At 36.1% G+C, this 15097-nt stretch overlaps 2 protein-coding genes across 2 annotated transcripts; both read right to left on the bottom strand.

Annotated features, from left to right (window-relative positions):
- Positions 1-1101: 1101 nt before the first annotated feature.
- Positions 1102-3761, bottom strand: LOC106086893 (cell cycle checkpoint protein RAD17). Its single transcript, XM_013251716.2, has 4 exons — positions 3573-3761; positions 2811-3502; positions 1700-2181; positions 1102-1594 (listed from the first exon to the last, which is right to left on the bottom strand). The coding sequence occupies exons 1-4, from the start codon at positions 3591-3593 to the stop codon at positions 1179-1181; spliced, it is 1611 nt and encodes a 536-aa protein (XP_013107170.2). The 5' UTR covers positions 3594-3761; the 3' UTR covers positions 1102-1178.
- Positions 3762-8060: 4299 nt separating this feature from the next.
- LOC106095136 (pseudouridine kinase) lies at positions 8061-9707 on the bottom strand. The gene is made up of 2 exons (XM_013262379.2): positions 9481-9707; positions 8061-9409 (listed from the first exon to the last, which is right to left on the bottom strand). Exon 2 carries the CDS (start codon positions 9354-9356, stop codon positions 8205-8207), a length of 1152 nt encoding a protein of 383 aa, XP_013117833.2. The 5' UTR covers positions 9357-9409; positions 9481-9707; the 3' UTR covers positions 8061-8204.
- Between the last annotated feature and the right edge of the window lie 5390 nt (positions 9708-15097).

Below are 15097 nucleotides of genomic sequence, written 5' to 3'. Positions count from 1 at the left end.
GGAAGTCATAAGAAAACACTTTGTGCAAAATTTTAGCCAAAGCGGATGAAAATTGCGGCTTCCAGGGGCTCAAGAAGTCAAATCAGGAGATCGGTTTATATGGAAGCTATATCTAAATCTAGAGGCCACCGTAGCGCAGAGGTTAGCATGTCCACCTATGACGCTGAACGCCTGGCTTCGAATCCTGGCAAGACCATCAGAAAAAATTTTCAGCGGTGGTTTTTCTCTCCTAATGCTGGCAACATTTGTGAGGTACTATGCCATGTAAAACTTCTCTCCAAAGAGGTGTCGCACTGATGTGCCTCTCCCATGATGAAAAAAGATGAACACGTACACTGAGGCGGCAGCCCTTGCCGACGAGGGTTCGGGTCAATCCGGTGCGTAAAACCGGTTGCCATGGGATTGATTGTACCATTGGTATGGCCGCCATTTATGGGATTTAGAATTCTTCAGCCTCTAGAGGGCGCAATTATTATTTGATTTCGCTGAAATTTTGCATGAGGTGTTTTGTTATGGTTATGTGCCAGGTATGGTGGGTAAATCGATTCACTAACTGCTATAGCTCCCATATAAACCGATCTCCAGATTATATTGGGTTGCCCAAAAAGTAATTGCGGATTTTTCATATAGTCGGCGTTGACAAATTTTTTCAACGGCTTGTGACTCTGTAATTGCTTTCTTTCTTCTGTCAGTTATCAGCTGTTACTTTTAGCCTGCTTTAGAAAAAAAGTATATTTGATTAAAGTTCATTCTAAGTTTTATTAAAAATGCATTTACTTTCTTTTAAAAAATCCGCTATTACTTTTTGGGCAACCCAACTTGAGGCATCTATAGGGCGGCGCAGTTCTAAAATTCGATTTGGCTGGAATTTGCCACAAAAACTTCCTATATGCTCTTCAATATCCAAGATTTAGCTCCAAAAGCATAGCAATTCTTATCCATTATTCTTTGTTTGCCTATAGAGAGATACCAGGCAAAGAACTTGACAAATTTGTTCCATGGTGGAGGGTATATAATATTCGGCCCGGCCGAAATTAGCACGCTTTTACTTGATTTTTCTTTCAGGCACTAGCCCCTCTAGATAGATATCATTACGCTACATTTGTTTTGGTAGCACATACAATCCGACACAATAATTTATTTATATCTCGAGATAGTTTTTAAAGTAACTTCTAATTTTAAAGTCTTGCATTAACTATATTCACAAATGTTTTGTATTCCATTGCATATAGGGTTTTAGATAGATTATGGTGGGTTGGCAATAGTTTTGCTCCTGCAGTGGGAATTTTTGCATGGTCGGGATTTATACGTTTGGGTCCTTTAACAGGCATCCAACCGGTAATTGGATTTTTGTTTGCCACCATTACATTACGTATGCCAAGATTAAGGCCAGTCAAGGCTAAGGCATCATCGCGGTACTCCGTTAGTATGACGTCACACAAACTGAGACCGTTGGCGGCATCGACCACAGCATCAATGTCACGGAAATGATGTAAATAATTGGTGTGTACAAAATCGGTAAATTTCTTTGGTTCCGTAATAAAGGCTTGCGCTATATCTTCAGGAGAGTGTAGAAGTTTATTCGATTCAGTATCTAAAACAAAGGAAATGAGGCCAATAAATGCAAATTGGAATTCAATGTTGGTTTTCAAATGCAATGCCCAACAAAATTTAGCTAAAAAATTATGAAAAAACTTACATTTTGGATTGAAAACTCTCCCCAGAGCATGCATCATTGTCACCGTTTCGTCTCTTCCCACCGATTTTAGTGTAGTTTGACATTTTCTTTTTCTTGTTGTCCTCTTGTTGTTATTGTCCTGAGATAATTCTACTTGGTCCACTGGTTTTGTTAACAATTGTGGTGCACCTTTTAGCGAGGAAAAATGCAAATTAATTAGGGCATTACGTATATCACCTTGGGCAGATAAAATAATCGAATCGATGAGTTCTGTTGTAGGCGGACGATACATTTCATTGTAGGGGGGCTTTCGCATTATTGTACAAAATCGTTTCATAGCATTTTGCATTAAGGTTGTTGCCACTGGATTTAAGCTTATGTGTGTCATAAGGAATTTCTGTTTCAATTCATCCGTAAAGAGATTGTAGCTAATATTTAGACCTCGTCTTTTGGTATCAGTAACAATAAATACCAAGGGAGCTTTGCCATAGATAAGATATTCACTGAAAAGATGGGAATAGAGATAGATTTAGTATATCAGAATATGGAGATATGGGGAAACTAATTGGGAGGCCACCGTAGCGAAGAGGTCAGCATGTTCGCCTATGACGCAGAACGCCATGTTAAACTTCTCCACAAATATTGTAGTTGTTGCACTGCGGCTATAAAAAGTAGGCCACTTATCATTGAGCTTAAACTTGAAGCGGACAACACTCAATGATAAGGGAGACGTTTGCCCCTGTTCCTTATTGGAATGTTCATGAGCAAATTTGCATCTGCAACAAGGGAATTGGGCCTGGAAAGGACCAGAATGTGCTGTGTTACAATTTGCAGTAGCGTGTCACAAAAGTGGGGCCGAAGCCATGATCATTGAATCGTTCAATCCCATGGCAGCCGGTTGTACGTACCGGATTGACCCGATGGAGTTCTCCATCGGCAAGGGCTGCCGCCTCAGTGTACAACACACTGCTCAACAACAACAACATTGAATCGCACGAATATGACATGATGTCGAGAGCTATGGCGATTGTTATGACTTTAGTCCCATAGTGAGGTCAAGCAAGAGCATCAATGGCACAACATTCGAATTTTGGTTGTTAGTCCAATTTTTAGTATAAAAAATTTTACTTACTTAAGAATTTCCTCAAATGTCGACGACTCCTTGAATAGAAAATTTGGAAAATCTTCAATGATCAATAGACGTTTATCTCCTCCTCCGGTTAGCTCAAGTAGGGAACGATAACGCGAAGCTTGAAAGAGGAACGCTTTAAACGTTTCCACTTGAGAACTCTTAAAGTTGGATTCACCATACATTTGATCTCCTAAATTATATATAACCTCTTGATCCACTGGATTTGTCCATTCTTGTATGCTGTATTTCATTTCCTTGGCCACAACATGAACAGCTGCAGTTTTGCCACAACCAGAAGGCCCCGTCAGTAAACATAGTTGGGCTGGTCTTTTCTTTTTCTTCATAACTTCACAATGCTTAAGCCACTGTTCAACTTCTTGCATCTTTTTGGCATGTATGGCCAATTCTTCACTTTTTGTCGGTGCATAGACTTCCATCCAATTTTCATGAATTACACATCGAAGAGATGATGCTACTGCTGCATCTTTATGTTGTGTTTCCTCATCACTTTCCACCAGATTGACTACATCCGCTATTTTTGCAGGGGCAGGTTTTTCGCTTAATGTTGTATTGGTGTTCCTTGAAGATTTTCTCGTTTTTCTTGTATCATCTGGCGGCTTTGGACTGGCCACAGTGGTATTGTTGTTTGTTTCAGCTGGCAGTTGGGAAAAAACGGATTTGACCCATGTTTTCTAAGAGAGGAGAAAAGAGAGCATTTCGCTTTACACAATTTCACAAGTTTTATAGAATTTAGTAACAAACCTTTCTTGTATTCATATTCATAACAAATCGAAACAAGCAACAAAATTTTCAAACAGACAAAATTAAAAATACAATAGTAAACAATAGGGAAGGTACTACAAAATCGATTTTCCTCTTATCGTTTAGTCGACACTTGGCGTAAAAATATCGATAACTGATTATAAAATCAAGTAATCGACTTTTGTTTTGGTTTTCGGGTTTGGTTTGCAAGTTGATTTGATAGCACACATTTCGAATGAACGAAATGTGTGGAACTTTGCCACTAGGATGGGGTGTGTACAGATCAACAGGTGCCTGGTAGCAAGCGGCACACACATCTGAAACTGCTGCGTCTGCCAGAAGGTAGTTGGTTTGGTTTTTTTTCGTTACACCCAGAAAAAAATTGATACTAAATGTGCTCTTTTTCGTACTATTTTCGGATGGTGCGCTTGGCTGCACTGCTACATGGGCAATGGGTTGCTGACGGCGGTGTGACTGCGGGAAAGACTGAATTGGTCCTTGTTGCAGTGTGTTATGTTCTATCTTTCGTCTGCTTGATTCTGTTGAATATCTAGATCCAGGAACTCTGTGACTAGGGTGGAGTGCGTCAAGATATTCAACAGAATCAAGATGACGAAAGGTAGAACACAACACACTGCTACAACAACAACAAGGACCAATTCCCGCATTAACACGCAGGCCACAAACCGTTGCCCATGTAGCAGTGCAACCTAGCGCACCACCCGAAAATAGTACGGAAATGAGCACTTTTAGTATGATATTTTTTTCTGGCTGTAACAATAACGGTTGCTTGTCTTGTCTGTATAGACATGAGCTTTAACATAGTCTCACAAAAATTTTGTAGTCTAAGGGCTTTACATTGCACGATCTAAGCGGCCAACTGACCAATCCTGAACGTGAAATAAAATGTTATTCGAACTCACCTCTTAATAAGTCCGTTGTTACGCGTGCTGTAGCCTACAAAGTATATATTGAATTGCCCAAAAAGTAATTGCGGATTTTTTAAAAGAAAGTAAATGCATTTTTAATAAAACTTAGAATGAACTTTAATCAAATATACTTTTTTTACACTTTTTCTAAAGCAAGCTAAAAGTAACAGCTGATAACTGACAGAAGAAAGAATGCAATTACAGAGTCACAAGCCGTTGAAAAAATTTGTTAACGCCGACTATATGAGAAATCCGCAATTACTTTTTGGGCAACCCAATATATTTCGGATCGTCGTAATATTCTTTGACGATTCAACGATGTATGTGTGTCTGTCCGTCCGTCAGCTGTAATCACTCTACAGCCTCCAAAAATCAAGATATTGAGCTGAAATTTGGCACAGATACGTCTTTTTGCTGCATGCTGGTTAAGTTCTAGATCGGACTATATTTAGATATAGCTGCCATATAGACCGATATGCCGATTAAAGGTCTGACGGCCATAAAAGCTTTATTTTTATCCGATTTCGCTGAAACTTGAAACTGAGTTGTTTTAAGCCTTGCGACATCGGACAAAAATATGAATCAGATCGGGCTATATTTATATAAAGCTGCAATATAGACCGATCTGTCGATACAGGGTATGAAGCTCATAAATGCTTTATTTATTACTCGATTTCGCTGAAATTTGTAACAGTGAGTTGTCTTAAGCCTCTCGACATCCGATCTAAATATGGTTCAGATCGAACTAAATTTAGATATAGCTGACATATAGACCGGTCTGCCGATAAAGGGTCTGAAACCCATAAAAGATGTATTTATTACCCGATTTCGCTGAAATTTGAAACAGTGAGTTGTCTCAAGCCTCCCGACATCCGACCTAAATATGGATCAGATTGGACTTTATTTAGATATATTGTATTTGGCACATAGACCGATCTGACGGATAAGGGTCTGGAATCCATAAAAGATGCATTTACTACCCGATGTGGTTGAAATTTGAGACATTGGTTCAAATCGGACTGTATTTAGATATAACTGTCATATAGACCGATATGCCGATTATGGGTCTGACGCCCATAAAAGCTTTAATTATTACCCGATTTTTCTGAAATATGAAACAGTGAGTTGTTTTAAGCCTCCCGTCATCCGACACAAATATGAATCAGATAAGACATAAGATACAGATATAGTCATATAGATCGATCTTCTAATTTTGGGTCTTAATCCCATAAAAAACAGATTTCAATTCCCAAACATCTATCATTTGAATCCCATATTGCCATGGTCGGCTGATATGCCCATTTGGTATTTGTAATCTACTGCCGAATACTTTTCACTTGAGTCCCATATTGATAGGAACGTCGAATATATCGGTTTAAAGAAGTTTTGGTTTTGGGGGGCGGCTCGCTGGGCACTTGGACCCAAAATTTAATACGACATTTGTTTTGTAGTCTGCAATGTCTTTCATTTGATACCCATATTGATATGGACGTTCAATTTGGGGCTAAGAGGGAGGCTTCGCCACCATCCGATATCTAAAAATTATATAACCTATGTTTCCTTCCGCAAAAACCAACGTAATCTATGAAAATTTTTTTGAAAATCGGTTCGATCGTTTTTAATTCTACGAAACAAACAAGCACAGCCTCATATAGTCATGATGGGTTATATGCCCATTTTGGGCGTTTTTTTTTGGGGGGGGAGGGGAGGGGGATACCCCCCAACTCTTTAATCTGATTTTGTATGCCAGATTCGTAATCTACTACGGAATACCTTTCATTTGATACCCATATTGATATTGGGGCGACTTCCTTGGTACTTGAACCCAATTTTTAATACCATTTTCGTATTCTACACTTCAATGCCTTTCATTTAATATCCATATTGTTCTTATCGGTTCACTTTTGAATTTGGGTGGTGTTTTTGGGGTAACGGGGGTGGGGTGCGCCCCCTTCCGTTATCAAAAAATTATAAAGTCTATCCCTTCTTCCTGACTATATTCGTAATCTACTCCCGAATACAGTTCATTAGAGTCCCATATTGTCATGCTCGTCCAATAAATCTATTTTAGGGTGTTTTGGGGTTGGGGCGGCCACCCAGTTACATGGACCCAATTTTTAATATGAAATTCGTACTCTACTCCTGAATACCTTTCATTTGAGTTGCATACTGTCCTGATCGGTACACTTTTATTTTTGGGTAGTATTTTTGAGGCAAGGGGGAGGGTCCGCCCCCCTTCTGACCAACCAACACAATCTGTGAAAATTTCAAGGTAATCGGTTTAGCCGTTTTTGAGTCTATGCGGAAAAAAACAAACAAACTGACAAACAAACACAGATTCATTTTTACACCCACCACCATAGGATGGGGGTATACTAAGCTAGTCATTCCGTTTGTAACACCTCGAAATATCGATCTAGGACCCCATAAAGTATATATATTCTTGAAAGTCTTGCAATTCTAATTCGATTTACGATAGCGATTGAACGCGTAGAGCTAGCCGCTTGAAATTTTGCATTTAATATTGATTTAGGTCGTTGGGCTTCCCAAAATGGGCCATATCGGTTTCGATTTGGATATAGTTCCCTTATAAACCGATCTCCCGATTTGACTTTTTGAGCCCATGGAAGCCACAATTGTTGTCCGATTTGTTGAAATTTTGCTTGTGTGGTGTTTTGTTATGACTTCTAACAACTGTGCCAAGCACGGTCCAAATCGGTCTATAATCTGATATAGCTCCCGTATAAACCGATCTCCCGATTTGACTTCTTGAGCGCCTGAAAGCCTCAATTTTCATCCGATTTGGTAGAAATTTTGTACATGGTGTTCTGTTATGACTTTCAACAACTTCGCCAAGTACGGGTCAAATCGGTCAAGAACATGATATAGCTCCCATAAACCCCGATGTCCCGATTTGACTTCATGAGCCCTTATCAGCCGAGATTTTTATCAGATTTGGGTGAAATTTTGCATATAGTGTTCTGTTATGACGCTCAGCAACTTCGCCAAGTACGGTCTGATTCGGTCTATAACTAGATATAGTTCCCATATTTTAGCAGAATCCATGGTGGTGGCTTCCCAAAATTCGGCCCTGCCGAACTTAGCACGCCTGTACTTGTTTTTAATTTAATTTTTTATAAACAATTTTGTCGGTTTTTTTTTAGTTTCATTTCATCATAATTTATTGAAATCGTGTTTTTTTTTGTAAATGACTCGACTTTTTTTCAAAATGCGTTCTACTAGCTTTGATGTTTGGATTATTTTTAAATTTTTTCCATACTATTGGGTTGCCCAAAAAGTAATTGCGGGTTTTTTTAATAGAAAGTAAATGCATTTTTAATAAAACTTAGAATGAACTTTAATCAAATATACTTTTTTTACACTTTTTTCTAAAGCAAGCTAAAAGTAACAGCTGATAAATGACAGAAGAAAGAATGCAATTACAGAGTCACAAGCTGTGAAAAAATTTGTCAACGCCGACTATATGAAAAATCCGCAATTACTTTTTGGGCAACCTACAAAATAATGATTCACCCTTCTTAAGTAATAAAACTTCACATTCAATATTATAATTTTTATGTTTACGTCAACGATAGCGAATATGATTCCATAGCTTTCTTAAAATGAGCTCAAACTTTATGGTTTTTCTGTAGAAACTTAGTGTGTGTGTGTGTGTGTGTGTGTGTCCCAATGCGAACAACACTCAAGATAATTGTTTTTCGTTAGCATTTCCTGGTTTTGTCAAAGCCTTCATGCGTTTCATCCAAAGAGGGCTCTCCAAATAGCCGGGCGTGAAGAATTCATGGGGTACAGCTGCCGAAGTTTGCAACGCTTTTGAGGCTGCCATAAAACCCAAAGCAATGGATTGAGTCACTGTGTACTCCTTAAGCAGACCAGAGATGAAGCCACCTGCAAAGCTATCACCAGCTCCAGAAACATTGACCACCCGCTTAACCACAAAGGGAGTAGGGAAAAAAATAATGCGATGAATGGCGTTTTTGGTTGTGCCCACTAGCCCTAAAACATATCGGTTGTTTAAAAATAAGCCACACTTGTAGGGATCAATGCAGGCCTTTAAGGACAAAACGACTCCATGTTGGCCCAAAGTGACCACAATGCAATCAAATCTGTCATGGATGACATGCAATAAAGATTGCACCGAAGCAAGTAACTTTTCAAAACTGTCAAAATCCGGAATGACTCGGGTTTGTTGCTTCGCGGGACAAACTGCCGCAACAAGATTATCAAGTTCAGCATAATTGGGGGTTATAAGGCGTATCTGTTGGGTCAGACTACCGGGTATAATCTGAAATGGTCTTCCCGCAATTCTCAGGTCGGTGGGCTCAAAAAATACCGGTATTCTAAACAAGCGAGCCTGCTCCAGAATATAGACTATGGTGTCCCTGGGTAAGTTGCCATCGATTATGACCAGAGGTGCTTTATTTAAGAGTTCTTGACGCTTGCTGATGTAGCTATGATGAAATTTCTCATGAATCTCCATGTCGCCCAAAATAAGTTTACAATCCCCATCCTTGTCAATGATCACGGTGCAAGATGAGGTCCTGTGCATAGGCAGCCTTTCGATATTATGGCCCAAGGCCTTGGGCATAAGCTTAAGTAATATATCGCCCAAGCAATCTTGTCCTATAACGGATATGAAGTTTACGCTGCCATAGATTTTGCATATGGATTCGGCCAAATTGCGACCCACTCCTCCCGCCGATTGAGCTGATTTTCCATGATACATGGCTCCATTCATTGTCGAAGGCAGATTTTCTGCCATAGCCATGGTAATATCCAAAATAGATACTCCCACTACCAAAGGCGGTATACGTACGATTCCATTTGGTGACATTGTTAACTGTGGGCAAAATTTCTATCTACTTTTGTTTTTGGTTGCACCTTTATCTAAAAAAAATGCCGAATGAAGAATGATTGCGATTTTAGAGTGTCGCTGTGCTGCCGAACTGAATACTGACCGTTTGAAAAGCTTTAGCAAAACTAATCCATTTGTTGGGAGTGAGATGATTGTCTATCCACTTCAATTTTGAAGAGAAGGGTTTTTTCAACCACGACACACTAGAAGAATTTTGTATACCCCTATTTATGGGGAAATGAAATTGAATTTTAAATTCAAGTTTAATAAATATGCAATTTTCGATGACAATTTTTACGTTATCAAGTATAGATAAGAGGATTTTCTCTGAAAAGGTTTTCCATGAAAAATGAATTTTCCTATCAAAAATGAATTTTTCTATGAAAAATGAATTTTTCTATGAAAAATGAATTTTTCTATGAAAAATGAATTTTTCTATGAAAAATCAATTTTTCTATGAAAAATGAATTTTTTTATGAAAAATGAATTTTTATTTTTTTTTAAAAAATTAATTTTTCTATGCAAATGAAATTTTCTATGAAAAATGAATTTTTCTATGAAAAATCAATTTTTCTATGAAAAATTATTTTTTCAAAGAAAAATCATAGAAAAATGAATTTTTCTATGAAAAATGAATTTTTCTATGAAAAATGAATTTTTCTATGAAAAATTAATTTTTCTGTGAATTTTTCTATGAAAATGAATTTTTCTATGAAAAATCAATTTTTCTATAAAAAATGAATTTTTCTATGAAAAATCAATTTTTCTATAAAAAATGAATTTTTCTATGAAAAATCAATTTTTCTATGAAAAATCAATTTTTCTGTGAAAAATCAATTTTTCTATGAAAAATGAATTTTTCTATAAAAAATGAATTTTTCTATGAAAAATGAATTTTTCTATGAAAAATTAATTTTTCTATGAAAAATTAATTTTTCTATGAAAAATGGATTTTTTCTATGAAAAATGAATTTTTCTATGAAAAATTTTCTATAAAAAATCAATTTTTCTATGAAAAATAAATTTTTCTATGAAAAATGAATTTTTCTTGAAAACTCAATTTTTCTATGAAAAATGGATTTTTCTATGAAAAATGAATTTTTCTATGAAAAATGAATTTTTCTATGAAAAATGAATTTTTCTATGAAAAATGAATTTTTCTATGAAAAATGAATTTTTCTATGAAAAATCAATTTTTCTATGAAAAATGAATTTTTCTATGAAAAATCAATTTTTCTATGAAAAATCAATTTTTCTATGAAAACTCAATTTTTCTATGAAAAATGGATTTTTCTATGAAAAATGAATTTTTCTATGAAAAATGAATTTTTCTATGAAAACTGAATTTTTCTATGAAAACTGAATTTTTCTATGAAAACTGAATTTTTCTATGAAAACTGAATTTTTCTATGAAAAATCAATTTTTCTATGAAAAATGAATTTTTCTATGAAAAATGAATTTTTCTATGAAAAATCAATTTTTCTATGAAAAATGAATTTTTCTATGAAAAATTTTCTATAAAAAATCAATTTTTCTATGAAAAATAAATTTTTCTATGAAAAATGAATTTTTCTTGAAAACTCAATTTTTCTATGAAAAATGGATTTTTCTATGAAAAATCAATTTTTCTATGAAAAATGAATTTTTCTATGAAAAATTTTCTATAAAAAATCAATTTTTCTATGAAAAATAAATTTTTCTATGAAAAATGAATTTTTCTTGAAAACTCAATTTTTCTATGAAAAATGGATTTTTCTATGAAAAATGAATTTTTCTATGAAAAATGAATTTTTCTATGAAAAATGAATTTTTCTATGAAAAATGAATTTTTCTATGAAAAATCAATTTTTCTATGAAAAATGAATTTTTCTATGAAAAATCAATTTTTCTATGAAAAATCAATTTTTCTATGAAAACTCAATTTTTCTATGAAAAATGGATTTTTCTATGAAAAATGAATTTTTCTATGAAAAATGAATTTTTCTATGAAAACTGAATTTTTCTATGAAAACTGAATTTTTCTATGAAAACTGAATTTTTCTATGAAAAATCAATTTTTCTATGAAAAATCAATTTTTCTATGAAAAATCAATTTTTCTATGAAAAATCAAATTTTCTATGAAAAATCAATTTTTCTATGAAAAATAAATTTTTTTATGAAAAATCAATTTTTCTATGAAAAATCAATTTTTCTATGAAAAATCAATTTTTCTATGAAAAATCAATTTTTCTATGAAAAATTAATTTTTCTATGAAAAATTAATTTTTCATAGAAAAATTTTTCTATGAAAAATGAATTTTTCTATGAAACATGAATTTTTCGATGAGAAATCAATTTTTCTATGAAAAATCAATTTTGCTATGAAAAATTAATTTTTCTATGAAAAATTAATTTTTCTATGAAAACTGAATTTTTCTATGAAAACTGAATTTTTCTATGAAAAATCAATTTTTCTATGAAAACTGAATTTTTCTATGAAAAATCAATTTTTCTATGAAAAATCAATTTTTCTATGAAGAATTAATTTTTCTATGAAAAATCAATTTTTCTATGAAAAATCAATTTTTCTATGAAAAATCAATTTTTCTATGAAAATCAATTTTTCTATGAAGAATTAATTTTTCTATGAAAAATCAATTTTTCTATGAAAAATCAATTTTTCTATGAAAAATCAATTTTTCTATGAAAATCAATTTTTCTATGAAAAATCAAATTTTCTATAAATAGGGCTAGTTCAAATTCTGGTAAACTAAGCCAATTTCGAAATTGGCATTTTAGATATGCATGTGTTTGTTGTTGGGAATGTGTATCGGATCAGATCAACAGCTTTGGCAAAATATTGGTAAGCGATATTTGAGAGACAAGCAAAGGGCTCTCTTAAAAGCTTCAGTGAAAAATAAACAAATTTCAATGTAAATAAAGGGGAACCACACAATAAGCTTTTGCTTTGGCTCAAAATTTTCTCCAGAGTTCTGTTGGAATGTCTACAACTGGAGTGGTGTATATCATGACGCAGAATGTGACTGGTGTTAATAAAGGCTAATTAACCCATTCACGCATCAAGCTCGAGTTTGTATGATTTTGGCGAAATTTCTTCATTATACAGAGCATTTATAAGGTTTGTTTGAAAAAGGTTGCGGATATTAACTTCCTTGCAGTAAAAGCCTTGTCTTTCATGATTCTGATCACATTTTAGGATTTTCGGCGTCCTACCGACCGCTTCGCTGTTCTACAGTGTTACATGTGCGTTCGTCGCCCACTTACTTAACTCGGACTGCGTCGACCCGAAAGGCTTCGGGTTAACCAAGTTTATTGACGGCAGTCCTCTGGCCTTCACCGCCAAATCGTTTGCCCTTTCATTTCCCCTTACTCCATAATGGCCCGGCATCCAAACGATGCGAATTGTGCAATTCGTTTTCTTATCTCAAATACCTTTATTTGAGCACCATATTGCGATGGTCAGTAAAAAATTGCTGTTTGTGGGGTATTTTGGGAATGGGGTAGCCCTCCAGAAAATTGGTCCCGAAAGTGGGTATCAATTCTTGCTCTGCCTTTCATTTAAGCCCCACATTGACATGGTCGGTAAATATGCCCGATTGAGGGGTGTTTTGGGGAGTGGGGTGGTCCCCCAAACACTAAGCCCTGAAAATATATCAACAACGTGCTCTATTCTCATATATTTGTACCCCGTACTGCCATTGGCCTCAAAATTGGATAGCAAATTCGTTTTCAAATCTCAAATACCATCCACATAAACCCTTATTGAAAAAGCCAGCAAATATATCCGGTTTGGGGTATGGGCCCTAAAAACTATGAATATCGAGCTCCACTCTCTTTGAGACCAAATTGTCTTGGTGAGCAAAAACGCCCTACTTGGAGGTTGTTATGGTGGTGGGACGATCCCTAGGCAGTTGGTCCCTAATGTTGAAGTTAGATTCATGGTCCACTTCCAAATACCCTTCGTTTGAGCTCCATTTTTCCATTGTCGACAAACATGTCCGGTTTGGGGAGTGTTTTGGGGGATGGGGCGGCCACTCAGTGACTTGGCCTTAAAAATATACATCAGATTCGTGTTCTACTCCAAAAACCCTCTTAATTGCAATGGTCAATAAATACGTCCTATTTGGGTGGTGTTTTAAACACTTTTCCCGAGCATTGAGATCAGATTCATGCTTTACTTCCAAAGACCTTTCATTTGAGTCCCATATTGCTGTGGTCGTAATATTGTCTTCTTTGGGGTATGATCTCGGGGATGGGCGGTCCCCCAAACACTTGGTCCCACATCTGGATAGCAGATTCGTATTCTACACTCAAATACCTTTTATCTAAGCCATGGTCAGTAAAAAAGTCCTGTTTGGGGAAGGGGTGGAACCTCAGAAACGTGGTCCCACATTTGGATCTTAGATTCGTTTTCTACGCAAATTCCTTTCATTTGAGTCTCATATTGCCATGGTCGGTAAATATGTCCGATTTAGAGGTATTTTGGGCGTTGGGCTGGTCCCCCAAACATTTGGTCCGACAATTGGATATCAGATTCGTTTTCTAATCTTTAATACCTTTCATTTGAGTCCCATATTGTCGTGATTGGTGTATACATATATTTGGTAGGTTTTGGGGTTTTGGGGCCCCCTAAAATTCCCATCCGAAATTTGAGTATCCATTTTTTGTTTGTAGTTTACTATAAGAGAGCACATAAAATTTCGCTTAAATCGCAACACCCATCTTCGAGATCTGGCGTTTCTAAAAATTAGGATAAGGGGGAGGGTCCGTTCCCCCTTCAGATATCAAAAAATGTAGTACTCTATTTTCACCACGGGATTTTTTTGAGTTTTTAGAGAACACACAAACAAACAAACCTACAAACAAACACAAATTGATGTTTATATATAGAAGACTAGCCGAACCGGGCCCGCTTCGCTGTGCCTTCTTTAACTCTCTAATATCTTTTTAGGTTGGGGACACTTTGCCTTGAATGCGGATATCGAATTCGTGCCTTTGTAGCCTATGACGCTGATCGCGTTCGAATCCTGGCGAGAACATCAGACAAGGCGGTGTTTATCCCCTCTTAATGTTGGGGACATTTGAGAGGTATAATGCCATGCATGGTCATTTAAAATATGTTCCCCAAAGAGGTGTCGCACTGCGGGACACCGTTCGGACTCGGCTATAAAACAGGTCCCTTATCATTGAGTTTAAACTTGAATCGGAAAGCACTCATTGATGTGTGAAAATTTGCCCCTTCTCGGTTCCTAGTGGTAATGTTCTTCCTTAGGGGGGGATGGCACCTCAGACATTTCGAACCAAATATGAATATCAATTTCGTGCTCCATTTCCAAATCTCTTTGAGCCCCATATTGCCAGGCAGGTAAATATGAACCGTTTGGAGGGTGTTTTGGGGCTGGCGCCGGCCACACAAATTCGTTCATTATTCCCAACGGAAATGAAGTTCAGTTTAAAGGGTGCTTTAGGGCGTACCCCAGAACAATTGGCTCCAAAATTGGACATCAAATTCGTTTTCTACTCTCAATTAACTTTCATTTGAGTCCCATATTGTCATAATGGGTTAAATAACCTATTTGACGTATCTTTAGAAGGAAAAGCGCCACCTAGACGGATATGGGTGGCGTTTTTGGGGTAAGGGGGAGGGTCCGCCTCCACCCGATATCTAAAAATTATATAGCCTATGTTTCCTTCCAGACAAACGTACACAATCTAAGA

The sequence above is a fragment of the Stomoxys calcitrans genome, chromosome 4 (assembly GCF_963082655.1).
Source record: "Stomoxys calcitrans chromosome 4, idStoCalc2.1, whole genome shotgun sequence".
NCBI classification, from domain to species: domain Eukaryota; kingdom Metazoa; phylum Arthropoda; class Insecta; order Diptera; family Muscidae; genus Stomoxys; species Stomoxys calcitrans.
Note: the sequence above shows the minus strand (reverse complement) of the source record. Positions and strands in the feature narration are given on the sequence as shown.

Bases quoted from the DNA above. Each gene is read 5' to 3' on its own strand.
- LOC106086893 (XM_013251716.2), bottom strand. From the start codon at position 3,593: ATGAATATGAATACAAGAAAG. The intron at 3,503-3,572 runs GTTTGTTACTAA...CTCCTCTCTTAG, and splicing joins TGAATATGAATACAAGAAAG to AAAACATGGGTCAAATCCGT. The intron at 2,182-2,810 runs GTAAGTAAAATT...CCATCTTTTCAG, and splicing joins ACATTTGAGGAAATTCTTAA to TGAATATCTTATCTATGGCA.
- LOC106095136 (XM_013262379.2), bottom strand. From the start codon at position 9,356: ATGTCACCAAATGGAATCGTACGTATACCGCCTTTGGTAGTGGGAGTA.